The sequence below is a fragment of the Caretta caretta genome, chromosome 2, assembly GCF_965140235.1.
Source record: "Caretta caretta isolate rCarCar2 chromosome 2, rCarCar1.hap1, whole genome shotgun sequence".
Lineage (NCBI taxonomy): Eukaryota > Metazoa > Chordata > Testudines > Cheloniidae > Caretta > Caretta caretta.
The window spans coordinates 190,906,671-190,933,967 of NC_134207.1; the positions used below are offsets into that span (position 1 = coordinate 190,906,671).

The 27,297-nt window shown below is 40.2% G+C and overlaps 2 protein-coding genes across 10 annotated transcripts in view; one reads left to right on the forward strand and one right to left on the reverse strand.

The window, feature by feature from the left end:
• The window catches only part of TMEM108 (transmembrane protein 108), a 410,091-nt gene extending 405,302 nt beyond the window's left edge, over nucleotides 1-4,789 (reverse strand). For 5 of the 6 annotated variants that reach the window (XM_075125691.1, XM_075125692.1, XM_048838789.2 and 2 more), the window contains exon 1: nucleotides 4,650-4,789. The gene's annotated coding sequence lies outside the window, so the exon portion shown is untranslated. The remainder of the gene's footprint in view (nucleotides 1-4,649) is intronic. The other variant, XM_048838790.2, reaches the window with a different exon arrangement.
• Nucleotides 4,790-4,822: 33 nt separating this feature from the next.
• The window catches only part of NPHP3 (nephrocystin 3), a 46,285-nt gene continuing 23,810 nt past the window's right edge, over nucleotides 4,823-27,297 (forward strand). For 3 of the 4 annotated variants that reach the window (XM_048838777.2, XM_048838778.2, XM_048838781.2), the window contains exons 1-16: nucleotides 4,823-5,625; nucleotides 7,736-7,861; nucleotides 9,535-9,685; nucleotides 11,167-11,319; nucleotides 12,949-13,082; nucleotides 13,347-13,507; nucleotides 15,797-15,944; nucleotides 17,190-17,264; nucleotides 17,938-18,117; nucleotides 20,880-20,983; nucleotides 21,709-21,823; nucleotides 22,674-22,817; nucleotides 23,293-23,390; nucleotides 23,791-23,893; nucleotides 24,477-24,559; nucleotides 26,899-27,037. In XM_048838777.2, the coding sequence (XP_048694734.2) occupies nucleotides 5,272-5,625; nucleotides 7,736-7,861; nucleotides 9,535-9,685; nucleotides 11,167-11,319; nucleotides 12,949-13,082; nucleotides 13,347-13,507; nucleotides 15,797-15,944; nucleotides 17,190-17,264; nucleotides 17,938-18,117; nucleotides 20,880-20,983; nucleotides 21,709-21,823; nucleotides 22,674-22,817; nucleotides 23,293-23,390; nucleotides 23,791-23,893; nucleotides 24,477-24,559; nucleotides 26,899-27,037 (2,268 nt within the window). In that variant the 5' untranslated portion in view covers nucleotides 4,823-5,271. The remainder of the gene's footprint in view (nucleotides 5,626-7,735; nucleotides 7,862-9,534; nucleotides 9,686-11,166; nucleotides 11,320-12,948; nucleotides 13,083-13,346; nucleotides 13,508-15,796; nucleotides 15,945-17,189; nucleotides 17,265-17,937; nucleotides 18,118-20,879; nucleotides 20,984-21,708; nucleotides 21,824-22,673; nucleotides 22,818-23,292; nucleotides 23,391-23,790; nucleotides 23,894-24,476; nucleotides 24,560-26,898; nucleotides 27,038-27,297) is intronic. The other variant, XM_048838779.2, reaches the window with a different exon arrangement.

The window sequence follows — 27,297 nt, forward strand, 5'->3', positions numbered from 1 at the left end:
AAGAAAAAGAAAAATGAAATGTAATATGACACCATTTTTGGAGAACTTGATCTGATATTTGGTCAAAGGCTGAACTATCATTTACCAGGGTCACTTAATAATCTTTGAAAATTAAGACAGCCAGTCTTCACATTCCTTGAGGCTCTGTTTCCAGCAGCTATGCAATGACCCTTCTGAATTATACTATATTTAACCAGTCTTCACTATTAAAGATTTATAAATTAAATTTTGGAGAAGTCTATTCTAAAATCTTTAAACATCAGAAAAACCAACCCATGAAACAACGGGGAAGCAGTGTAATTTTCTTATTCAGAAACTCTCTCGTCCCCATATTAAATTCCTGTAACACATATGGGGGTGGAGGTGGGAGGAACCAATCAGAGAAGCAATATCAACAATTCCTCCAATTTAATTGTTACTATCAGTGGATTATTAGCAATGGATCAAGGGTCCATTATAATGCAGAACGTGTCTTTTTTATTCTAGGACAAAGGTAATGAGATTACATGTGAGGAAAGCCACAATTCTGGCTTGCAAAGAACCCAGAACACAGAAAAGAATTTGGTGCAACCAAAAGCATGACCAAATCTTGGACTTTGTTCTCAGAACTCAGACACCAGTGCTGCTCTGAAATAGAAGAGCTTCTGTATATTAACATGCAAATGAGGAAACTCAGAGCCCTGCTTCATTTCAGAATTCTTGATCTATATGCTCATAGACTCATAGACTTTAAGGTCAGAAGGGACCATTATGATCATCTAGTCCGACCTCCTGCACAACCACAGGCCACAGAATCTCACCCACCCACTCCTACAATAAACCTCTCACCTATGTCTGAGCTATTGAAGTCCTCAAATCATGGTTTAAAGACTTAAAGGTGCAGAGAATCCTCCAGCAAGTGACCCGTGCCCCACACTGCAGAGGAAGGTGAAAAACCCGCAGGGCCTCTTCCAATCTGCCCTGAAGGAAAATTCCTTCCCGACCCCAAATATGGCAATCAGCTGAACCCTGAGCATGTGGGCAAGACTCACCAGCCAGATACCCAGGAAAGAATTCTCTGTAGTAACTCAGGTCCCATCCAATCTAACATCCCATCACAGGCCATTGGGCCTATTTACCACAAATAGTCAAAGATCAGTTAATTCCCAAAATCATGCTACCCATCATACCATCTCCTCCATAAATTTATCAAGCTTAATCTTGAAGCCAGATAGGTCTTTTGCCCCCACTGCCTCCCTTGGAAGGCTGTTCCAGAACTTCACTCCTCTGATGGTTAGAAACCTTTGTCTAATTTCAAGTCTAAACTTCCCGATGGCCAGTTTATATCCATTTGTTCTTGTGTCCACATTGGTACTGAGCTTAAATAATTCCTCTCTCTCCATGGTATTTATCCCTCTGATATATTTATAGAAAGCATGCTGCTCTGGCTAGGCATGCATAACTCCCATTGATGTCAATGTGAGGAACCATGTAGCACTTCCACACACCCCATATTCAGTATGCCACAAATGGTTTTTTAGCTGAAATAAGTTTTACATAGGACAATCAACCACAGCCCATCATTCAGCCAAGGAACGAGTTGCTTCTTCATACAGACATGCAACATCTTTCCATGTTAGCATAGTATCTTGCTACATGCCACTACCCCATAATTCACAAGCCAGAGTTATTAAAGAAAATAAAATCATTTCCTTTTTGATTTGTGTACAATACACTAATTTTCCTCTCTGACAGAAACAATTGTGTAGGCGTTCGGAAAGAGATCATATCAGATTTCTCTAAAATACTTTTTCTTTTACTACATTATAAGTTAGTTAATTGCTCACCCAGCAAATGTATAAGCCAGACAAGATCTTCTTTGATGTGGTTGGTCATTTTTTTTTGTTTTTCTTTCATACTGTTACAGTATGATGGATTCTGAGGTTTGGGAATAAACCAACATGCTTGTGAGTCTCACTGGTTTCTTTGTGTAAATATCCCAGGATGTGTGGGGAGCCAGACAAAAGTCTTGAAGATAAAGACAGATGTAAATAGTGCATTATAATGTGTTTAGTTGATGGAATTCAAACCCCAGAAGATAAAGAGGACATATGTTACTGGGGAGGAAGGTTAACAAATATTTAGAGCCAGAAGACAGATAATTTAAGTCTTAAATTTTAAGGGGAGCAGGGATTTTCCTGGCTTCTCCACAACCAAGATATCCGCGAGGAGTAGATCTGAAAGCTGTAAAGAGACATGAAGGCAGGAGAAAGATATGCCTTTTAACTCCAACAAAGCACATTGAAGTAGGAGTGCCCTATGTAGACGTTGTCCATTATGTCATAATGTCATGGCCTGTTCCTATTAGGCATTGATCACCCCTTGTGAAATGCTCGGCACCATCAAATCCCAATGACTTTGATAGGCGCTAAGTGGGCTGGTAAGATCACAGGAGCGGATTCAGTTACAGAACTACGGGATGACAGCTACATTGCATAATGCCCCAATCCGGTAAGCACTCATGGACATGAACAGTCCCATTGAATTAGTACTACTCATGTGCATAAGTGCTTGCAGGATTGGGACCTAGCATTGTAAAAGCCTAAATAACTCTGGTGCTCTAAATTGTCTGTGAATTTCAGGACAGGTGGCAGTCCTCTGAGGGAATCATATTCTGGAAGGACAATCGTAAATATTTTTGCTAGAACATAGAAACTGATTAACCATCCTTAACAAATGGGCACTTCCATTTGTGCTGTTTGGGAAATGATAAATTAGCACAGTAACTGATTCAATGGATGGTAAGGGCTGAGATCCCCTGAAAATGGGAAGATTTTTCAGTGCACACAAAAATTACCATTAATTTTTGTTATTATTTGTATGACTGTAGTGTGACACTCTGTACTTCATGGGAACAGCGTACACCCCATGTTCATCCTTATAATATGATTGTGTGATATCTAATGCAAAGTTTGTCATGTCAGGTGTCTTCGGAAGGCTCATGATGTACTTGGCATTGTTATGGTAATGTTATAGTAATGTTATAGGTTGTAATTTCATGTATATAGTTATGAGGCTGAAAATGTGCCCTTATGGCTTAAATCAAGGCCAAGCAAGTTCACACCTCATCAGGGCATGGATGGGACAAAGCCAGCCCAGCCTCACAGGAACAAAGGACACTGGCCTGGGCAAAAACAAAGAATCTGTTGGACTCTCAAGTGAGTCATCCCCCCTTCTTTGGTCAGTTTGGGACTGTGATGAGGTAATGCTCACCTGACTCTGAAGGGGGGAGGGCAAAGCCAAGAGGGAAGAAAGAACATGATAAAAGGGAGAGACGTTTGCCATGCTCTTCCTCTCTCTTCCACCTACATCTACAGACACCACACCAAGCAACTGAAGTGCTGATCAAAGGGGAGAGCCTGGCTGAAGGGCAACCAACCAGCCAGCCTGTGGTGAGAAGCATCTAAGTTTGTAAGGGCACTGAAAGTGTTAAGATCAGCTTAGAATGCGTTTTGCTTTTATTTCATTTGACCAAATCTGACTTTTTATGCTTTGACTTATAATCACTTAAAATCTATCTTTCATAGTTAATACATTTGTTTGTTTATTCTACCTGAAGCAGTGTGTTTGGGTTGAAGCATGTCAGAGACTCCCCTTGGGATAACAAGCCTGGTACATATCAACTTATTTGTTAAATTGATGAACTCCTATAAGCTTGCAGCATCCAGTGGGCATAACTGGGCACTGCAAGACTGAGGTTCCTAGGGTTGTGTCTGGGCCCAGAGATATTGGCTAGTGTCATTTGGTTGCACAATCCAAGGAGCAGCTTACATGCCAGAGGCTGTGCATGAACAGCCCAGGAGTGGGAGGGTTCTCACAGCAGAGCAGGGTAAGGCTGGCTCCCGGAGTCAAGGACTGGAGTGACCTAGCAGATCACTGGTCTGGATAATACCAGGGGAACGTCACATGTAGTGCCTAGCAGCCTGAGCCAGGGACAAGGAGTCCATTGTGCTAAGCGCTGTAGGAACCCACAACAAAAAAAAAAGCCAGTGCCCCAAAGAGCTTATAAAGCCTAAAGTACAATGCTGTTTCCCCCAGCTGCATTACTGTACTAATTACTTCTGGTGGAAACAGATTGTTCTATTTACCACGTCGCCCTATTTGGGTTTGGCTCCTTTCCCCTCCTTGTTCTTTTTCTTGCAAATTGTTTCTGAAACCTCTCCAACTAAAATATGCTAAAAGTGGCTAAAAGAATTTAAAAAATATGCTATAAGTGGCTGCTTTGCCTCCCGACTCCTGCCTCCTCAACTCTTCTAGGGAAATAGGCTCCCCCCCTCCTCTTTTCGCTCCTCCCCACCCCATACTTTAGCGCCCACAGTTATTTCTTTTATCTCGAGACGTGTCCCTCTGCTCTGGGGAACAAACCAACCCCTTGCTTCTGTACCTGCTCGCTGCCTCTGCCCCTCTCCCTTCCCCCGCGCCACGAGCGAGGCGTCCCCCCTCCAGCCCCCATCTCCCCATCTCCCCACGAGCCCCTCCCCACCAGCTCGGCCCCTCTTCTCCCCGACCTGCCCCCCTCCCTCCTTCTTCCACCAGCCCCTGTCAGCACCCTCCCGCCTCTTCCCCCTCGGGCCGCCAGCCCCGCCTCCCCTCACCCTTCGGGCCGGTACCTGGCGCTCCCAGCCGGCGGCCCAGCAGCGCCGCGCAGAGCGGGGTCTGTCCGCAGGAGGCGCCCTGCAGCCCGCCGGGCGCAGAGACTCCCGAGTCCCGGCCCCCACCCTGCCCTGTCCGGGGCGGGCTGGAGGCGGCCCACGTGGCTCCCTCCTTCCTTCCTCCTCTGAGCCCTGTCCCGCCCCTTGCAGCGCTGCGGCTGCCCGAGACCCCGGGCTCGGGGGCACGGAGTCCCCGAGGCTATGGCTGGCTCCCCCCTGCCGAGGGGTGTTATTCATGCCACCCTGGGGAGCTGCTGCTGCTGTCCCGTGGGCCCGCCCTAGACAGCGGGGCAGCCCGTCATTGCTCCCCTGGGTGGAAGTGGGGCTTGAAGCCAGTCTAGTTGGTAGGGACTGGTGGGGAGAGCCCGGGCAAGCCCCTGACCTGTGTGGGGAGCCCCACTGCCAGCCACTCCACCGGTGCACAGACACCACAGGCATGACCCTGGTATAAACTGCTAGAGGGACAGAACCAGTGACACGTGCCTGGCACCCATGCCTGGCTACTGGGTGACTCCAGCTGCCAAACCCATGGAGAAAGGGGAGCAGCAGTGAGGGCAGCATCCCAACCTGGCCCCCAACGATGGGGACAGCTTCCTCCCTGGTGAGCCCAGCGGGCACTGGCGGGGAGGTGATTGAGGACACTTATGGGGGAGGTGGTGGCGAAGCCTGTGAGATCCCAGTAGAGGTGAAGCCCAAAGCTCGCCTGCTGCGCAGTTCTTTCCGCCGGGTGGGTGCTTCGCGGCCTGGAGGCCTCATTGGGGCCAGCTTCAAATCCACTGCCTCAGTACAGGAGTTGGAGTGCATGGCGGAGTATGAGCGCCTGAAAAAAGAATATGAGATCTTCCGTGTCAGCAAGAACAACGAGGTGGCCTCTATGGTCAAGAAAGAAGCCAAGCTGGACCTGGAGAACAAGAGACTCCGGGCAGAGCTCCAGGTAACTAGCAATTCTACTGACCCACGCCATGGTTGATAGGGAAAGGGGTGGGAGGGAAGATCTCATCTTCTGAGGCAAATATTAGCTCCTGTCTAGCACTGTTCATCCTTACATCTCAAAGCACTTGATAAATTGAGTATCTCCATTTTACAGATGGGAAAACGGAGGGATAAAGAAGACAAGAGATTTGTCTAAAGTTGTTCAGGAAATAAGTGTCAAAACTGGGAACAGAACCCAGATCTCTTTCCACTACCCCATACGCCTTTTGAAATGGGGAATAGACCCCTCAACTATGGCTTTAGCATTGACCTCCTTCCTCCCAACTAGTCTCTTGGTGGAGAGCAGTCGAGGGTTCTTTATCTCCTCCTGTTCCCAGCATCTTCTGGACAAGCTGTCCACCTCCCAGTATTCTCCCGCCTACTCTGTGTGGAGCTGCTGAGTAGCACCCTTATAAAAATCCAGTTTTTAAATATAGCATGGTAGAAACAAGATTCACAACTGCTGGCAAAATATTTCAGATCAAGATGGCATTTTTACATGGACAAATCGGCAACTAAAAAAAGAAATGGACAGTTAAAAAATGTGTTCAATTTCTTTACCTATGTTAATCTAGACATCTTTAATAAAAGCTTAAATTTTTATAATAAAATAAAACATCTAATTTACACCATTTAGACAATTGGTTTATTATTTGCAATATTTCCAGCTTGAACTGGTCAGTTTCACTTTTCTTTCCAGGTTTCTTCAGAGCCCCACTGAAGTAAAAATGAAGTCAGTGGGGCTGCATTAGAGCACTGGAGTCTGCTTGCACTATATGTATTTTATGACTTTAAAAACAAACTTTGTATTTGCGGATAATCTAAACCAGTGTTTCTCAAATGTGGCCACCATGGCAGCATGTGGCCACCAGGGGCTTTTCTTGCAGCCACAGCCTCCTGGGTGATGATGGGGGGTGTGGGGAGTAAACCTCCCCCAGGGCCACCAGTAGGGACTGGTCTCTGTCCCCTTCTGGAGCCACAAACATGTAGGAGTAAGCAGCCAGTGTGAATTCCCCACCTTCCTGGGAACAGTGGGGCTCGGCTTCAGGCTTAAGCCTGGGGGTGGGGGTACAGGCTCTGGCCGTGTGGCAGCAGGCTCCATCCCACAGCTGCAGGGCTCCAGGATCACCCCCTGCACATCGCCCCTGGCCCTCGCTGCCTCCTCCAGTCCCCATCTGTGCACCAGGGCCCCAGGCTCTTGCTCTGGACTCACTTCCCCCATCTTCCCTGACTCCCATCTATCTATCCCCCTTTCACCCCTTGGCCCCACTACCCACTTCCCCATCCAGGGCTTAATTTGTCCCCCAGCTTACCGGGGCTGAGTATGTCTGCTGTGAAAAGTGATATTTTATTAATATCACTTTTCACAGCCTCCCAGCTAGCTAGCAAGTCTGCTGTAAAAGTGGTATTAACAAATATACAAAAGTCACTTTTCACAGCAGACTTACTAGCTAGCAAGTCTAATAAAAAAGCAACCAAAAAAAGCAAAACATGCAAAGCACCTTATTGTGTTTCTATTCTGTTTAGGTCCAGTAATGGTAGACAACTGTACATTATTTTTAATTATTGAGTCTGCAATAAACCCCTACATAAATAAATTACAATGATTTGGACATGTATATGCACATATTTATTTGTTTTTTCTAAAGTTATTAAGTATTTTAGGAAAAATTGTCAGAGCAGCCACCAGCAAGAGTTGGTGGCCACATTCTGAGGCCACCCAAAAATTTGTTGCAAGAACCCCCGAGCACTATACCCAGATGTACAGACACTCTTTTCTCAACCTGTGTATTATATAACTTTAACATTAGCTTTAATAAAAATGTTAAATATTTTGTTTGTCATTCATGATAAGATTGCACTGATTTGTGTTCCAACACTGCAATGCAATGTTTAAATCTAAACAAACAAAAAACCAAACAAAAACCTCTTCATTGAATTAAGAGTTGTAAAAGGGCTATTGCAGCAAAACTATTGAATTTGCTATCTAAACTCAGTAGCTGAAAAGTATGCTAAAACTTTATAGCAATAATAATTTTCTTTCAGAGAAATCATATATTAAATATTTTCAGGCTCTTCAGAAAACTTACCAGAAAATACTTAGAGAGAAAGAAAGTGCTTTAGAAGCCAAATATCAAGCCATGGAGAGAGCTGCTACATTTGAACATGACCGAGACAAAGTCAAGAGACAATTCAAGGTAAGCATCTTCACTTTATCCCCCAGGAAAATGACCAAGAAAATCCCTCAGTGAACTCTCTCTGGGTAGGTTCTGCCTAGATGCAGATGTCTGCTGATTTGAAACTCATTGTAGGTCCAGGGCCTTAATCCACTATTTACTCCAAATTAATCATACCAAAATTTACCTGTAGAAATGTTTTTTAATAACATTTAGTCTTAGTGGAAAATAATGCTTTTGAAAATGGAAAGGAGAAAATTTACTGTTGCTCAACATCCTGGCACCTTCTGTGCCATTTCATCAGCTTTTGCCAATTTCACACCTAGAAGGGGCAAGGAACATGCAGATCAGAAGTTATGTTACATGATGTTATAAAGAAAAATAAATTGTAGGCTCACTGACTTCGGTTATTTCTCAGTAATGCTTATATTTAATTTTTTAATGTTCAACATTTTTAGTTTTCATTAAAAAAATACCCCCTGTGCCAGCTATGGGCACATCTCTTTGTGCTACTAAAATACAAGAGCCAAGTGACGATAAAAGCCATAATATTTTTGCATTAGGGTGACTTGAAATGCTTATTAATTGCCAAGCTGATGCTTCTGGTTTTCCCCTCCTGCAGCTGATCCCACTGCTAGCACCCAAAATTAGACAGTGAATGCATTTCTCTGCACTGTTTTAGGGCTTGCCAATATGATCAACTGTAGCAGAGGAAATGTTTTGGTAGATAAGTAAGGCAAGGATTGCTTTCAAAGAGTTTTGTTTTAAATTGTATTTGTAATTAAGTCTACAGATCTCTTGTATACGCTTGGGATCTTAAGTACTTAGTTTTGATCAAAGACCAAGCTCGTTAATCAGTTTTAGCTTGTGATAGTAATATTGTATATATAAGACAATTCCAGATATCTGGTCTCTGTATTTTAAACTACTTAAATTAAAGGTGTATAGCTGTCAGTACAACAATCCACAGTAAAATAATATACGTCCATTCAAAAAATAATAGGGAAATCTTTGAGAACAAATTATAGTTTTGTTGCTGAAAAAAGCTGGCTTTTCTTAAAACTAAGTTAAAAACCATGGATATTACTTATGAGGTTATTTTAGTACTGTCCATCCCAAACATTCAAAAATCATGAGTCAGTAACCCCAAAATCATGGCATTGATTTAAAAATAATATAAATGTTGGATTCCTTTATTCGCCTTCTGATTTTGAGAGAATGGGTTGCACTTGGGAAGTTGTGAAGGCCAAGACTATAACAGGATTCAAAAAGAACTAGACAAATTCAAGGAGGATAGAGCTATCAATGGTTATTAGCCAGGATGGGCAGGGATGGTGTCCCTAGCCTCAGTTTGTCAGAAGCTGGGAATGGGTGAGGGGATGGATCACTTAATGATCACCTGTTCTGTTCATTCTCTCTGAAGCATCTGGCATTGGCCACTGTTGGCAGACAGGATACTAGCTAGATGGACCTTTGGTCTGACCCAGTATGGCCGTTCTTATGTTCACTTGGGTCACGTTTTCAAGTCTTTCTCTACCATAGCGAGGGCTCAAATCTCACTTTTTTTTTAATGACAGCAGATCACATGAATTCAGGAGCTGGGGCTATAGATCAAACATCAAATTTCACAAGACTTGTGATAAAATAGTAGGAGTTGGCTTTATACTTTAAAAAAAATCCTTTTCTTTTTCTAGATTTTCAGGGAAACTAAGGAAAATGAGATTCAGGATTTACTGAGGGCCAAACGAGAGCTGGAAACAAAACTTCAGAGACTGCAAGCCCAAGGGATCCAAGTCTTCGATCCCGAAGAGTCTGATTCAGATGACAATTGCACAGAAGTTACTGGTAAGAATTCCATTTCCTACTTTCAGCAAGCGAATAAAAAAAGATTAAATTTTATGAAGTATAGCAAAAGAAAATATATATGCACTATAGATTGTGAGGCTTTATAATGCAAGTTTTAAAAGCACAAAGACATATTGTATGAAGGATAAAAACAGTTTACAATTTAAATTGTGGTTTTTTTAAGTCTGTGGAGGCCCTAAACAAATTAGCCATTTTTGGTGATTCCATTTATATTTATAGTGCTCCATATTCTAAAAAACACCTTGACTTTCTACCTTCCCTGAACCTTTCTGCTTTTCTTGTATTTTCATTGTGAGTTTCCTGCTATCTGATCTCATTTTCTCAAGTCTAGAGGTTATGTTCCAGTTTGGCATATCAGCCCCATATAACCCATCAGAACAGAAAATGAACAAAATTGGAAACCTACGCAGAATGTCAAATTGGAATTTGACAGGGGGGACCAGTTTTGAACAGCCTTAATCTTTAACAACACTGGATATTTAGCGGTTATAAGCATTCAGTCTCCTGGTTTTACATCTGATCCAAAACATGGCATCTCCATCAGCACAGTGCCCATTAGTACCATGCCATGGTATTGGTTAGATACAGACTAGGGATCACCAGCATCACTTCCTGCAACACTTGGGTTTTCCCTTGAAGTCCAGTGTCCCGTGCTATTACATCTGACCCTGCTTTGCTAACAAGATGTAACACAAATCACAGCTGAAGTGGCTGAATAACCTTCAGAACTAGAAATGTTTCATAGTGCTATGTATGGCTCTGATTCTGCAAAGCACTTATGCACGTGCTAAATTCTAGTGACACCATTGATTTTAACGGGCTTATGATTCCTACCTCTTCCCCATATATATTTTCTCCCTTCTTCTTTTATATTCCTTCTTATTTGTGTTTTATACTTCCTCATCCCTCCTTTAAAAATCTTTCTTAACTTATTTTCATTTTTTTCTTCAAAAATTTGAATTTAGTGGTCTTGAAAGTGATAGATTAGTAGGCAATGGTGTAATCCAAGGATAATATGAGAAGTTAACTATAAAGCTTTTCCACCCAACTAAGAAATGTATTTCACTTCTGACCTGCAACACTTTTCTGCTCCTTAGGTCTGGGTCTTTCTTAAACAGAGACTGTCAACAGTGTGGTGACTTTGTGACGTGCACAAATGACTACAGTAAAACTATGAAACTCTTCCTTATAGGTGACCTAATACAGCATTTGAAACCAATGATGGCGTCCTCAGTTTTGAGAGACCCATGTACTAACATGCTCTGTTACTGAGAAGCCATGCTACTAAAGAAATAGTAACAGTGAGGGAGTGCAGATTTAAAACCACATCAGACAAAGCAGTGAGCGAACCTGCTAAGGGAGAAGAATTTTAGTGGCATTTGTCAGCCAATTTTAACTGAAGTGTTTAGGTTTGATAATGTATTTCATTTAGTGAAAATCAGTTTGTATTTACTTTTAAGCTACTGGAGCCCAATCTGAATATTGGACTGGTGGAGTGTTGGGAAGTGAGCCATCTATGGGTAGTATGATGCAACTTCAGCAGTCTTTCAGAGGGCCCGAGTTTGCTCATAGTTCCATAGATGTGGAAGGACCATTTGCGAACATAAACAGAGGTAAGCAACTCGTGTTTGTCTGCTAAGCGGGTTTAACAAGTGGCTGTTTACATACAAGTACTGTTTACCTTGGAGGTCTTTTGTATCCATTCTTATCCCCCGTTAAGGGATTTACTGTATCTGTCACTCCATATTTTCCTTTGAATGACTGCTTTTTATAAAAATAAAATGAAAGTATAGCTAAGACACGCCTAATGGTGTTTAATATTTTTACTGCTAATAATATGTGCAGCAGTATTCTTAGGTAATGACAGTGAATCTGAATGCTTCAGAGTAAATATACCAAATACCAATTTATTGCCTGGGGGGGCTCAAGAAAAGGCTTTAGATGACCCTGCTTTGAATAACATAACCAAGAAAAATGTATTTTAAATGTGATTTATTTTAGCCTGACATAGTCCCTGTATCTTGTCCGATTTTTGCCTTATTTTTCAAATAATTTCAAATATTTTTCACACTGCTCAGATCCTTCGGCACATAGGCCACATGCATGATGTCACAAACCATGCCCCCTCTCCTTCACCTGGATTTGCATAGGAAGACCCTTCCAGGCAGAATCCCATTGACTTAAATGGAACTCTCCATGACTTTGAGGGTTCATCCACACAGATCCAATTGCATGATCAGGACCTATGCATGCTGAATTACATTTGTACTATGGGAAAGATTATCACTGATTTCCCTATCAATTCCAGTATTTTGTAGTTAGTAACAACACTTTCTAATTTGGCTTGCCTCACTACCTTAATCTCAATACTAGCCTGTGACACAGACTCAGTTTAAATTAGTTACTCAGACAAGTAACGTATCATCCTTAACTTTGAGTTTCTCTGTATATGTCACTTTGCAACACCACTTTACTGCTAGTGAAAGGTCACTTTTTGACATTTTCAGGAGACAATTAGTAACTCACTAGTCAGCTTATCAGAAAAATGGTGTTTTATATTTCAAAATACATTTGCAGGAATTTACAAGATTATAGTGAGCTATTAGAGATCTCATAAAAATACAAAATTACACACAAAATTACCTTTCAGTAATGCTAAAGTGTTAAGACTTTCACATGTCAAGTAGCTTCCTTGAAACTGCTCAGATCATAGGTAATGTTAGCCTACAAAATGAGAAGCTAAGAAAAGAATTAGCTTTAAAGCTTTCTGTGATAAGCTGAATTGACATACAGCATACACATGGAGAACAATGCAGTTTATCTAAAGAAGAATTATGCTACCTATTAGTTCACCAACATTTGTTAGCTTAGTATATTTACAATTAATTTTAAAGCAGCAGTATTTTACTAACAATTGCTTAGTTAGGCATTTAATTACATGGGCATCTTTATTACTTCTGTTAGAGAATTTAATTTTTTTGTATGAAAGCCATCAACTTGACATTTTGGCTAAATTTCACAAACACTTATTTTAAAAGAAACATAATAGGTATGTAATGTGAATGTATTTAACATTCTGCTGTTTTGTTTTGCTATATTTTTATAATATATAAATATATATTTATTTAAATATAATATATATTTTATATTATTTCCTTAGGGTGTGTTAAGAGAGCATTGATGCAAACTGTTATATGATGTAACAAGATAAGGAGACCTGTGGTTTTGTATATTGTTTGCAGATGACTGGGATGCTGCTATTGCCAGTTTATTGCAGGTCACTCCACTGTTTTCCCACTCTCTGTGGAGTAACACAGTAAGGTGCTATCTCATTAATACAGATGAGACTCAACCTGAAGTGGACATCTTCATTCAGGTGAGAACAGCACAAAAGTTATGTTAGTTAATCATTCATTTAAGGTTCTCTATTTTTCTCCTCTAATACTTGTTCATCAAAACTCTGTGGTAGTTCTTAAAAAGTTTAGGAGTCAGATCTTGATCCCATTGAAATGAGTGGGCGTTTTGTTATGGATTTCAATGGGAGAAAGTTTATATTGAAAATAAATTGGGGTTTATTAATAGGTCCTTATTGAAATGCATAATTAATAATAAAGGTCAGTTTATTTAAATTTCCTTTCAGAACTACTCACCAAAACTTCAAAGAATATGTGAAACAATGGGGTACTTCTTTCAAGTTGTTCATTTTCCAGTAGAAAATGGAAATCATTTCCAGGCTGTGAGAAAATGGGAAATTGAGAAAAGTTCCTTAGTCATTTTGTTCATACATTTAACTTTGCCAAGGTAAGTTAATAGTTTTGTAGATTGACAAAGCAAAGAGAAACTGATAATTTATGTATAACACATAGCTTATTAACATGTATGCAGTGTTCCACTTACAGCATTTCTTAAGCTAGTTTCTTCTAACAAATCTTCCTTCAGACTTTAGATTTTCTAGCACAGACAGTTAAGAGAAAGCAGCTTCTTTCTGAGGTTTCCCTGTTCCTGTGGCTCTAGATTCTGTTAAAATACAACATAAAAGAGCCATCAAAATATGCAAATTTCTTGCTTTCCAAGAACAGCTTTCTGCTGTTCCTAGTGATAGAATCATAGAAATTAGAGATGGCATGTGTGAACATATTCTGTGTGTTTTATTTGCTTATCTGTCTAGTCACCTGCCTATATTACCTGTTTTATTTGGTTGCATATTCTTTTTGTCTCTCTAACTTACTTCTCGGTTAATTTCCTGGCTCTTCAGTGCAGAGTCTTGCCCTAGCCTGTTGTGATGTAATTTACTAAATCCATGATATTTTATAACAACTGGTAATGCAGTGCTTTTCACTTGTGCAGTGAATAATTGGTCGTCTTACTAGAAGAAAAATAATTTTCTAAACCAAAAGTATTGACTTAAGGATAATGTTACAATTCAGTTGTTTCTATTTTGCAGCTTGGAATTTTCTTCTTTTTGGCTGTATACCATGAAGGAGGAAGAAAAGAGGGATTAGAAGTGAAAACACTAAATAATGGGCATAGAGTCGTCATTTTCAATTTGTCCTTATACAGTTGAACAGCCATTTTGATAATCTCTGTCAGGATATTGTCTGACCCATAATCTTATTAGCAAGGGGCCAGGAACAGTCTAGTTTTTGGCCTTTTAATGAACTATGACATTACTACATTAAGTGTCTGAAGTTTAGCTGCCTTTGGAGTTGCGTGAGGATTGGGGAAGAAAGCTGGAGATGAATAAATTGATTCATATGGAACTCTGTCAGCTTTGGTCAGGAACTTGGGATGAGGCTTCTCTAGCTTTTTGAGTCTGCTAAGAGAAAGAGCAACATATAGAACATCATTCAGGAATGTGTCCCTCTCCTAAACAAAAAAAGGTACCTACAGTGTCTGTTGATATGTGCCATTGAAATGTTACACAAGGAGTTAGGTTTTGAATCCTGACGATTTTCCTTTTGCCATTTTGCTAGCACCCTGGTTCAGATGTGGGGGTGTCTAGCCTATAAACTAAATATCTGACTAAAAAAGGGTTTTTTTGCTAATGGGCAAAAAGGCTAATTAACAACTTGCTAATTGATAATACTGCTGACTAACTAATGCTAGCACTGTGTGCAAAGCAGCAGGCTGACAGAGACACTGCAGGGGTTCCATCTTGCTGGCACAGGTGGTAAAAAAGAACTGAGGGAAAATTGGGTCTGCTCTGCCCTTTATGTCCTTGGAGAAGTGGGGGCAATGCAAAGACACTGAGAGCATTTCTGGCCCTACTGACATTGCTGGCCAAAAAAATCCAATCTTGTGTACATGGGCCACATGTGCACCAAGAGTGGAATCCATGTGGACAATACAGCTCAGAGAAGAATGAGACCTTCCTGACAACAATATTAATTTAAATAGTTTCTTGTACAAAAAGTGAGATTAAGATTATAATGCCTCATGTGTGGAAGATTACACCTATCTGCTAGTTTGTCTCCCTGATGCTGGCTCTCTGTGTAGCATAATAGATTCACAAGGCAGAACTTTCAAGAATAAAGACGGATATTCCTTCACACACATACAGGTACAGTGCATTGTTCAGATTCAAGTTGTGAGTGTAAATTGTCCATTTTGGTGAGCCTTAACTAAGGTCCTGAACCCTAAAGTTTTCCCTCTGACTTTAGGGAGCAGGATAGGGCATTCAAATAATTGATGACAGTGCATCAATACTTTTGACATTTGTTAATAATGACTTGTGACTCTATTCTTATGTGTATGAAAACCTAATGCAGAACTATTACTGTTTAATCTGAGTACCAGTATGATGAGAGGGTTTGTAGAAAATAGACTTCTGAATTAAAAAAGCAATCATGTGTAAACCTGCTACTGAAAGAATCTTAATATCGTGAGTACAATTAGCAACCTGAGAACTTTTCTCCATTTTCCTGGCCCAGACGTTGGATATCCTCTGTTTCAATGTCTGGCTGCCTTCATGGTAAAAGGTGTGCCCTTTCAATTAGATTTTGCAGTGAAACCCGTCCTTGGAGCTTATGTTGATTAAACTGCGTACTGCAACAGTGTATTATAGCTCAAGACTGCTGATTTCCAATCTAGCTGTTTGCTGGAGGACTGTGAGGAAGCCTTATTGAAAAATCCTGAAGGAAAGCCCCGGCTGATTTACCGCAGAATAGAAGATGGCAAAGTCAGCTCAGACCCTGTGCAGCAGTTAACTGAGCAAGTTTGTTATGTGAACAAAGCAAAGGTACAACATGTAGAAGGTTGTTATGTTTCAGAGATTTGTTGTCCTCTTATTTTGTAGCATAATACTTGTAACCTCAAATATTACAACACATGCTTTGTTATGGACATCTTTTGTGAACAGGTGTATGATGTTGAATTTTATGAAATTGTAGATTTAAAAAATTGAGCACTGTGCCTGTACAGAAACTTGAACAAAGTTTTATTCTCAGCTGCGCAGGGGGTGCGACTGAGCAGAATTTGGCTCTAAATTTCTTACAGAATCCTTATGAAAAAATCCTATAATATTTAATAGAAAAGAACTGTTCTGTATTATTTTGGATCATCCTCTGGGAAAATACAACCCTGCTATAGAATTTACCTAGGGAGGTGGTAGAATCTCCTTCCTTAGAGGTTTTTAAGGTCAGGCTTGACAAAGCCCTGGCTGGGATGATTTAACTGGGAATTGGTCCTGCTTCGAGCAGGGGGTTGGACTAGATGACCTTCTGGGGTCCCTTCCAACCCTGATATTCTATGATTCTATGATTTGGAATGATTTTTAAAAATGTATATACAAGTGGCATTCTCTGTTTAAATTCTGTGCTATACTCTAATTCCTATAGAATACTATGAACTTTTTATATGCTAAATCCCTATTACATTTTACAGGACTTTCCAGTTAGAGAAATAATCTAACCACATCATTAATAGTACATTTTCCTGTATTGTTTTTTGGATATCATCAAAACAAAGGAACTCTGATTCAAAGTCCCCTCCTCCTCCTGCCTGTGGGTTGACTACTCAAATAAGGAAAAGGACAACAAACAAATAATCCCCTGAAGCGTACTCAGGCTCTGCTTGAATACACTCTCTTGGCGGCCAACTTCCCTTGGAAGATGACTTCTTCTTACAGGCACCTTTATTAGCAATGAAATGCAGCTGCCTTAGTAAATCATTATCCAGAAGTCCTCTCTTAGCTTCCCTGAGCTGAGAGAGGAACCCTCCTGGGTCCTAGCTCATCGTTAAGCCTTCTTATCCACTGCCAAAGTATCTTTGGTGAGGTGGAAGCATCTCATTTTTAAATGAAATTCTGTCTTACGGTGCCAGAGGCTAAGCCTCCAAAGTAGTTTTCATTTTGAAAGGTGGCGAATGTTGTTCTGGAAAGAATATAAGCTTTGGATATATTTTATATCTACATGCCTCAGTAACTGCATCTGTGTTTAATAGTCAATCCCAGAGTTGCTTCATATTTTGTCATTAACTTTTTCAGCTCATTGATCACATGGGAGGAGTGGAAGAAGGAGCGTATGAAACTTATAATTGTGTGGAAAAGATAATTAAACAGGTAGAGTGCATGATGCTGTGTATTCCACATGAGAGGCTACTTTACGCATTCCTGCTTACAATTTGAATGGTAGACTCTGGGGCAGTGCCATCCATGGCTTTACAAAATTGCTATATTGCCAGTATTCTGCAAGCACTGTAGTAAATCCACGGTCTATTTAATAATCTATTTATATTCACTACAAATGAGTGATGTTTTGTCTTAATTCAAAGGCCTCCATATGTTTCAGCATTATTAATACCTGGAAGTAAGGAAAGCCACAACTGAATAAAATAGTTTAAGAACTATGTTACTGTAGGTAACCTCCATCATGGGGAAAACTGAAAGCAGCTTCTTGAGATCTCAATATAAAGCATCACTAGGACTCATTTGGTCACATTCTCTGCTGGCGTACATGGGCACAGATCCATTGACACGAATAGAATTCACTCATCTACCCCAGAATTGTTACCTAAAGCGGGAAGGGATACAGTGCATAAAAACTGTCCTGTCCAGTGTGTGTCAGTATGGTATGCAGCCCATACCATATGGAATACATTTCATGCCACAAATGTAAGTCCAAAATGACATGTAAGCGGTGCCCACTGCCTAGTTGAAAGAATCTGGGGCAATGATAGCATATACTTTTAAGGAATAAGTTACAATATTTCCATGTGGTTTGTTTCTTACACAGGATATATTGGGCTGTGAAAGCACAGAAGTAGAAGGCAAGGATTTGGGTAATAAAGAGGAGTCCACTGCGCCTGAAGAGGAAGTTTTTGGAGATGTGCTGTGGGATGCACATGATGAACAAGAACAGATGGAAGCTTTCCAGCAGGCTTCTAACTCAACATGTGAACTAGGATTTGAGAAAGTAAGCAGATAGAAATGTCTGTTGATTAAGGGAAATAAATGTCTCTGTTTCATGAGCAGCAATGATGCTGTTATATGGAAGGACCTATGTTTGAGAACAACCTTGGAGCTTTTACACCTTAGGCTAGAGGAGACCATATGTGTTAGACAGATGATATATTTAGTTTCTGGAACAATGCCAGTTATGTCTGTTTTAAAGTGTCATTGGTGAAGAAATGGTCCTTGTTTCTCCATTGGAGGAAATGTTGCCGTGATAGTATACTGTCCAGAAATAAGGGGTTCTCTTAGAGGGTGAGTAACACACCATACTTTGAAGTCTAAATGAAAGGCCTCAAACAGCTTTTTGAAGCAAATGAAAGCCCTGTGTCAATACAGAGAATTAGGTCTGTTGGAATTGGATTATGATAATGAAACATAGTCCACAATCTTAATGTCTCTGACTCTGTGTGAGAGAAAGACATAGTAAAATAAAAAATAAAGGGGTACTGAAATGCTCAATGGTTTGAGCATTGGCCTGCTAAACCCAGGGTTGTGAGTTCAGTCCTTGAGGGGGCCATTTAGGGATCTGGGGCAGAAATTGGGGATTGGTCCTGCTTTGAGCAGGGGGTTGGACTAGATGACCTCCTGAGGTCCCTTCCAACCCTGATATTCTATGATTCTACGATTCCTGGACTGCCTCACCTGTAAGCCCTTGTAAAACTAGGAGTCAAAAACAGATACACCTAGAAAGGGTTGAATTAATACATCTAGAGGAATCCGTGAAAAGTGTCTCTGGTGGGGAATTATGTTGCTGCTTGAATAAGTGGGTGTGCTTTCGTGCTGTGCTGTGCTTCCCAGAGGAACTGGCTGACACTCTATGCTTGCGCCTCTTGGAGATGCAGCATGCACAAGCACAGCTCTGAGAAAGAGGGGCAAAGGTGGCTGTAAGCCATCATTTTGTCCCTGGGATTTTGGGCTGATTGGGAACCAAAATGGCCCATGCTGTAATTTAAGAAGTCCAGGGGACTGCTCTAAATTACAGAAGCCCTCCCTGAACTGCCTTTGAACAGCTCGGCAACCTGGAGCTTCTCAAAATGGCCGTTGTACCGTGCACTATGACCTCACCCCCTGTTTCAGGGCTTGCGAAGGGTCCTGTGTTAGCCCTGGTCTATCCACTTTTTTTTGTACTGATTGAACTATTTCAGTTAAGGATATGAATTTTCTACTGAAGTAGTTAAATCAAGGTACCCCTAGTTATAGCGGCATAAAGGTGCCTTATACCAGCGTAGCTGTTCCTCCACCCTTTACAGGAATAAGCTATACCATTCACCTAGAACTTCGTTCACACTAGGGGGTTGCACCACTTTAATAACATACGGGAATAGTTAAAGTTGTATAATTTCTTTGTTAGATACGATCTAAGTGAGCCAACAGCTGTCCTATGCAGTACCTGTACCGAGGGAACCCTGGCTCAGGGGCTTTTATGGCTCCTCTACACTGCCACAGCGCACTCAGGGGCGAGGCCATAATGGGAGAGAATCTCTTCTATGGGGTTTTGGAATGCAAAAATGTAATGATAGGGATCAAATGTGAGGAGTTAGTCCTGGAAAACTGTCCATCTCCCACTGGTAGATGTTGTGTCCCATACGTTATTGGCAAACCTGATACAGTCTGCTGTGCTGCCTCCAATAGAGATGAAAGCTGAACAGAGACAAGTTTGAATGCTGTTTTTCCAGTAAATTTGGTTAACTTATTTTAGAAATGGAAATTAAAAAGTTAACACAGAGATAATTCCTTTTCTTAGAATTATAAGGAATATGCTCTGCTATTCTTCATTCATATTATTCTGTACTTCTGGTTCTATAAGAATTTGTAGCTTCTAAAAATAGCCAGTTCCATATAATCAAGTGTAACTACTTGTAGCAGTAGGTGACACGGAATATTAGAACACTATCCTTTTATCCTTGGCTATCTATCTTAGTTATTTATGTGCCCCCCATCAACATAGTATCTGAGTGCCTGTATTTATCCTCACAACACTCTGTGCGGCAGAGCTATTATCCTCATTTTAGAGATGGGTAACTGAGGCACAGAGAGGCTAAGTGACTTGCCCAAGGTCACACAGAGGTCTGTGGTGCAGCAGGGAATTAAACCTAATGCACTAACCACTGGACCATCCTTCCATTCTTGGAGGTCTACATTCAAATTTGCCTTGTCAGGGGCAAAATGAATTTTTGTCTCACTCTAGTCCCTAATGGACATTTGCTCACCTCATAAAACCACAACACAATAATTTAGTCCAGTTGGTAATACATTCTCATGAGACACAAGTCTGGAACACCACTGGGATCTGGCAGGCCAAGATTGCAGTGCATTAGCAGAGGTGCAGAGGGAATTGCATGCCTTCTTGTACTAGGTCTTACTGTACCAATGCCACTAGTCAGTCATATTTATTAGTACTGCAAATTCATCCCAAACTAATTTTTAAAAATTATTTTCTACTTTTAAACTTTTTATGGAAGAGGTATTAAATAGTAGTTTTTAGTGATTCTAGCACTTTCCATGCTTCCTTCCCCATTAAAAAAGCAACAACAAAAGCACTTTGTTTCTATATCCATATATTTTGTTTTACTCTGAGTCCACTGACTTCAATGGAACTAAACATTCTTAAAGTTAAGTATGTGCTTAAATATTTGGAGGATGCATTAATCAGTATATTGATTAATCAGGATATGTATTTCTTTAATACTGGAGCCCTTGTAACTTAAATTGTTCTGTTTGCAGTATTATGAACGTCTAAATGATCTAGTGGCAGCACCAGCACCCATCCCACCTCTTCTTGTGTCTGGAGGACCAGGCTCTGGCAAATCTCTTCTCCTGTCAAAATGGTATTTTTAAAAATGGTTAATATTTTTTTTAAATTACACTTCAAACAAGAACAGCACAACATTGGACGGTAGCAGGAGAAACCAGCATTAGAAAAATACTGAAGTTCCAAAAGCAACCCTCTAAAGTCTAGGCACCCCGTTACAACCCACAGGGGAGAGTGCCACGGAGAACCCCAACTCAGCTCCTACACAGGGAGCTGTGCACTGTTCTGAGAATGAGGGTGGTGGTGGTTACAACGGAAAATTTCATCTCCGCTAAGTGCCCCCGCTGAGGTAAATGGAAGGGAGGATCCAAATCCAGAAACCTATTGCAGAAATGCATCTTGCAGTCAGTCATGATCTACAACAGAACCTACTGCCATAAAATAAACTGACAGTATTCCGATGAGTAACACTTGAATGCTGATGCCATCAGGGCATTCATTACCCACCCTTCCCCCAAGGATCTCCTCTTTTTGATGTTTTATCTTTGTAATCTGTGAATGTAGCAAGTACCTGAAAATCCCTCTAGTCCAGTGGAGATAAAAAGTGAAAATTCTGATGGAAAATATTTGATTATGGATGATTAATTTTCTGACTTATTTTATTATGTATATACTGCAGGTGCCAAGCTGAAATATATAATTACATTTGACAAATCTACAATAATATTTATTGGAAATAAGAATATATTTAGAAAAATGTGGGCTATTGGGAATGTGTGTGTGTTTTTTTTGCCCCAATAGGATTCAACTGCAACAGAAGCATTCACCAAACACACTAATTCTCTATCACTTTGTTGGGAAGCCCTTGTCTGCCAGTTCAGAATCTGCACTAATAATTAAACGGCTTACTTTAAAGGTACTCTAGTTATTGTTTAGCACATGTAGCATTATTCATTGTGTGTGTGTGTGTGTTTGTGTGTGTATATACACATATGAATCTATTTAAAGTTCTTTTGGCTCTGTCTGTACCAAATCAGGGTGATACAGATGATGATTTCCGCATTTTGTTGAGTTGATAATATATCAGAAATATATTAAAATATCACCTCTGAGGCTTTTCATAATACATTGTTATCAATTATGATTCCACTGAAAAATATTGATGGTTTATAAAGAAAGCGACATAAGCTTCTTTTACTATTTCCTGCCATCTGGCCAAGGAAAGCAGCAGTTGGCATGTCTTTTGTCTATGCATTGAGAAACCTGAAGCTGCATTTGCCAGTTGGCACCCCACTATAGTTGGACTATTACTCTTCTATGTTAATTTGTTTTAGAAGTACGTGTCTGATATGTGTTGAATAAATGAGGGGCCTGATTCTGCCAAGATCTGGGCTCCCTTTATCTTCAAAAGAGGACACTCAGGGCTGCATAGTACTGAGCCCTTCAGAAAGATTAAATCAACTCTTCCCTGTGTTGTTAAAAATCTTCACATTTTTATTTGTACATTTTCCGCACTTCTTATTCCCCAGATGGTCCCATGGGATTTTTAACCTCACATTGTCCATCTAAAATTAAATACACAAGAACTTCAAAAAACATTCTCCTTTTTCTTAAATTCTTGCTCCTTATATGTAGTGAAGGGAAAACAACTTTGGATGGACTTGTTTGAAATCAGCTCCCCAGGAGTGAATGATTTTATCTTGTGTCCAACTCCCCTAAGCATTTCTTAAGATGCAATATTTTTATGCATGTTTATAATTTTGCAGCTCATGCAGCATTCTTGGTTAGTGTCACCTTTAACATTGGATCCAGCTAAGCTCTTGGAAGAGTTTCCTCGTTGGCTGGAAAAACTTACTGCTCGTCACCAAGGCAGCATTATCATAATTATTGACTCTATAGACCAAATACAGGTACATTTCCAACCTGCTTGGCCTTTACAAATGCAAAACAAACTTGGAGTGATATATGTAGAAAATAATTTGCAGTTTTACTAGATGAATTAAATTGTCATTTGTTTTATCCATAAAACGTGGTATTTATGGAATTTGCCAGAGTATGTTGCCTTTTGATTTGTCTCATTGCATTATCTGCGGGGGTGGGTCCAAAATTGTGGACTGATTTGTGGGTCGGGTCACGTATCCAATCTTTAGGTGGCGAGAGTCTACATGATACTACGCTAACTGCTTTACTTAAGTTGTCACCATGCTGCTGCACATAAAAAGGGGAATTTAGCTCTATATCAAAAATGTGGTCCTGAACAATTTTAAGAGAACAGAGGCGTTGGAAGATTGTTTTCACTGGGCTGAACAGTTAATGAGACGACAGTGATTTGTGGCATTTGTTTTTAATGAATTTTGAATTAATGCCCTGAAACTTGTTTTTAAGCAAGCTGAAAAACATATGAAATGGCTGATAGATCCACTGCCAGTGAATGTAAGGGTGATTGTATCTGTGAACGTGGAAACATGTCCGCAGGCTTGGAGGTACGTTGTTCTTTGAGGAGGTTTCAAATTAGCCTGGGTTTGAATATACTTATTATACATATAGATAGGTTGCAGAATAAAATCTGAGTCTGATTTTGTACCAACTGAAGTCAGTGGGAATTTTGGATTTCGATTTTCCCCATTAAAGGTGATATAGTGCATATTAAACATAGGCATGTGCACTTGCAGACTTCCAGTACTTTGATGTAGTCAGCCATCTTAGGGCAAGGTTAAAAATACAAATGTGACTTTGTATTATTAAAATTCTTTAACAGCAGAAGAGTGTAGTTTCAGATTTCTGCATTGACATCTTTTTTTCCCCGTCACATAGTTAGGTCTCTTTTCTTTCACATACTATTTTGCTGGATTTGAATGTAATTTTGTTCTCTCCCACTAAAAGGTTGTGGCCAACTCTTCATCTTGAGCCATTGAATTCTAAAGATGTGAAATGTCTCATTAGTGCAGAATGTAGCTGTGCAGATGTTAAATTGACCAATGAACAGGTATGTCTGTTGTAATTCTGTTGAAAGTATTTCACGCTAGAGTCTAGTATAAATTTTATTGAAGATGTGGAAGAGTAAAATGAGCTGACAAAAGCTTATTTTTGTTAATGTTTCAATAGCCAGGAAAATGTGTTTTATTTAGTTAACGTATAGCCATTTTACACAGGATTTGGTGTAAATATTTTTATCCAGAGGCTGATAGCACCAAATTCAGATGGAATAGTATAAATTACTAGTAAGGGAACTATACTTTTACCCATCTTTCTGCAGACATGTCCTCCTGTTTTAGTATAATATGTAATTGCGGTAAAAATGCTTGGACATGTGAAAAGAAGACATTTTGAATCCTATCCATGGAGTCTGATCCTAACAAGGTGTCGATCATATCCTGAGATGATGTAGCTCTCAGGAGGAAGCCTCCACTTATATATATCCCACTTAAAGGAAAAACACACAATGTTTTGTACACTAGTTATGTGCTTTTTTTAACATCCACAATCTGTGTTTTAGTGTCAAATCCTTAACTCTTCAAAGTGCTTAATATTACATTGGCTTATAATGTTTTTTTTAATACTTGTCTTAGGAGAAGAAACTTGAGAAACATTGTCGTTCTGCCACAACTTGCAATGCTTTGTATGTCACTCTTTTGGGCAAAATGATCGCTTGGTAAGTTGAGATGGCCTGACATTATTGTGTGAGTCTGTAGATTTTAAAAATACAAATTGCTTTATCAGCATATCAGAAAATGTTCAGTTGAAACAGAATTATTCTTTGTTGAGATGAAATTGCTTTAACAGAAGAAAATAGAAAGTTATTTCCCCATTTATTATAAAAAAGAAAAGAAAACAGAACTATAAAGAATTAATGATCTATCCGATTTTGATGCTAAATATTTAGGTACCCACTGAATCTGAATGTATGTATATAATCCTCTCCCTATTCTGAATCCAGGAACCAAATCCAGGTTTCTCTCCATCCTTTTGCTTCATTCTTCTTTTTGTAGCTGTCAGTCCCTTTATTCCCTTTTTAAATATTAATTGAGAAGTATTCCTTTTATTTTGAGAGGTGCTTTGTCTGTGGGCTGTTGGGTTTGCTGATGTGCCTGATGCTTTGCATCCTAGACTAAGTCTACACTGTGCTGCAGTGTAGACTATGGGGGTGTAAACTCCAGTGTGCACCAGAGTGCGGCGCTGTGACTGCCCCATGAGAATGCTGCTGTTAGTGTGAAGTAAAAGATACCTAGTGTGCGTTAACGTATTCCTCTTCAAACGGGTCTCTGTTAATGTGAACTAAGTACCTTTTAGTTTGCGCTAGCAGTGTCTACATGGGACAGTTACAGTGGAACACTTCACACCCACATAGTCCAAACTTTGGGGCCATGTAGATGAGCCCATAAGATTTTAAGACCAGGGGAGCACCACTATGATCTTCTGGTCTGACCTACTGCATAATACAGGACATAAGATTTCACCCTGTAATTTCTGCAGGTGGAGAGGATTAATCCTCCCTACTGTGTCAAAGAACATAACTGAGCACAGCAACTTGTGGCTGATCTAGCATGTATTTTTTTAAAAGGCCAGCAGTCTGACTTTAGAGACTCCAAAGGAGGACGCTTGTGGTTGGTGGCTCACAATTGCTGCTTGTTCTTTATTATTTAAATATTTTATTTTTAGTTGCTTAGTTGCTGCTGGGGACACACTTTATAAAATAAGAGTATTAATTTGGGAGGGGTTGCAAGCTGGGAGGGTTGCAAGTGCTTTGGAGGATAGCATTAAAATCCAAAATGATCTGGAGAAATGGTCTGAAGTAAATAGGATGAAATTCAATAAGGACAAATGCAAAGTACTCCACTTAAAAAGGAACAATCAGTTGCACACATACAAAATGGGAAATGACTGCCTAGGAAGGAATACTGCGGAAAGGGATCTGTGGGTCATAGTGGATCACAAGCTAAATATGAGTCAACAGTGTAACACGGTTGCAAAAAAAGCAAACATCATTATGGGATGTATTAGCAGGAGTATTGTAAGCAAGACATGAGAAATAATTCTTCCGCTCTATTCCACGCTGATTAGGCCTCAGCTGGAGTATTGTGTCCAGTTCTGGGCACCACATTTCAGGAAAGATGTGGACAAATTGGAGAAAGTCCAGAGAAAAGCAACAAAAATAATTAAAGGTCTAGAAAACATGACCTATGAGGGAAGATCGAAAAAATTGGGTTTGTACACACTGTAACGAGAGTGATCAGGTAAGGTGAGCTATTACCAGCAGGAGAGCGGGATGGGGGTGGGGGGGGGAAACCTTTCGTAGTGATAATCAAGGTGGGCCATTTCCTGCAGTTAACAAGAATGTCTGAGGAACAGCGGGGGGGGGGGGGGGGGAGGGGGGAATAAACATGGGGAAATAGTTTTAGTTTGTGTAATGACCCATCCACTCCTAGGTTTCACCACCTCCTCCTCCCCCTCCCCCCCCCCCACTCTCCTGCTGGTAATAGCTCGCCTTACCTGATCACTCTCGTTACAGTATGTATAGTTAGACCCATTGTTTCATGTTCTCTGTGTATATAAATCTCCCCACTGTATTTTCCACTGAATGCATCCGATGAAGTGAGCTGTAGCTCACGAAAGCTTATGCTCAAATAAATTTGTTAATCTCTAAGGTGCCACAAGTCCTCCTTTTCTTTTTACATTTCTGTCTCTTTATGTGATATGATCTTCTTCCCATTCCGTTGCCTGCTAAAGTAAAGGTATCCTATATCGCTGCTTTTTATTATTATTATTTATTTATTATTACAAAAGGGAGACTCTTATGGCATATGTTGGTAGATGTGTTCAGGTGTTAAACTCTTTGGGTTCTAATCCTGCAAGATTCTGTGCACCTCCTGAAGCCCGTAGGAGTTGAGGGCACACAACACTTCACAAGATGAAGATCTTCAATAGCTTAAATTCACTTTGTGGTTGTCAAATTTAACATATTAAAAAAGCTAATCTTGTCCATTCGTTCAGTGCTCGAAGTGCAGGAAATATTGATGAAATCCTTCAACAGTGTTTCCAATGTCAAGATACAGTATCACTATACAGACTTGTTCTGCGATCAGTTCAGGAGTCCATGCTGAACGATAAAGACAAACACCTTATGAGAGAGGTAAGCAAAAAATGCAATGGAAACTTTTGGAACATGTTCCCTTTCCTCCGGATGAGTTTCTGTGAATTAAATAAAAAGAAAGTACTTGAGGACTTTTCATTGATTCAAAGTTATAATTTATAGTTTCATAGATTATGAGGCTGGAAAGATCATTGTGATCATCTAGTTTGACCTGCTGTGTAATACAGGCCATCGGTCTTCCCTGAATTATTTCCTCTGTGAACTGGAGCAGATCTTTTAGAAAAACATCCAATATTGAT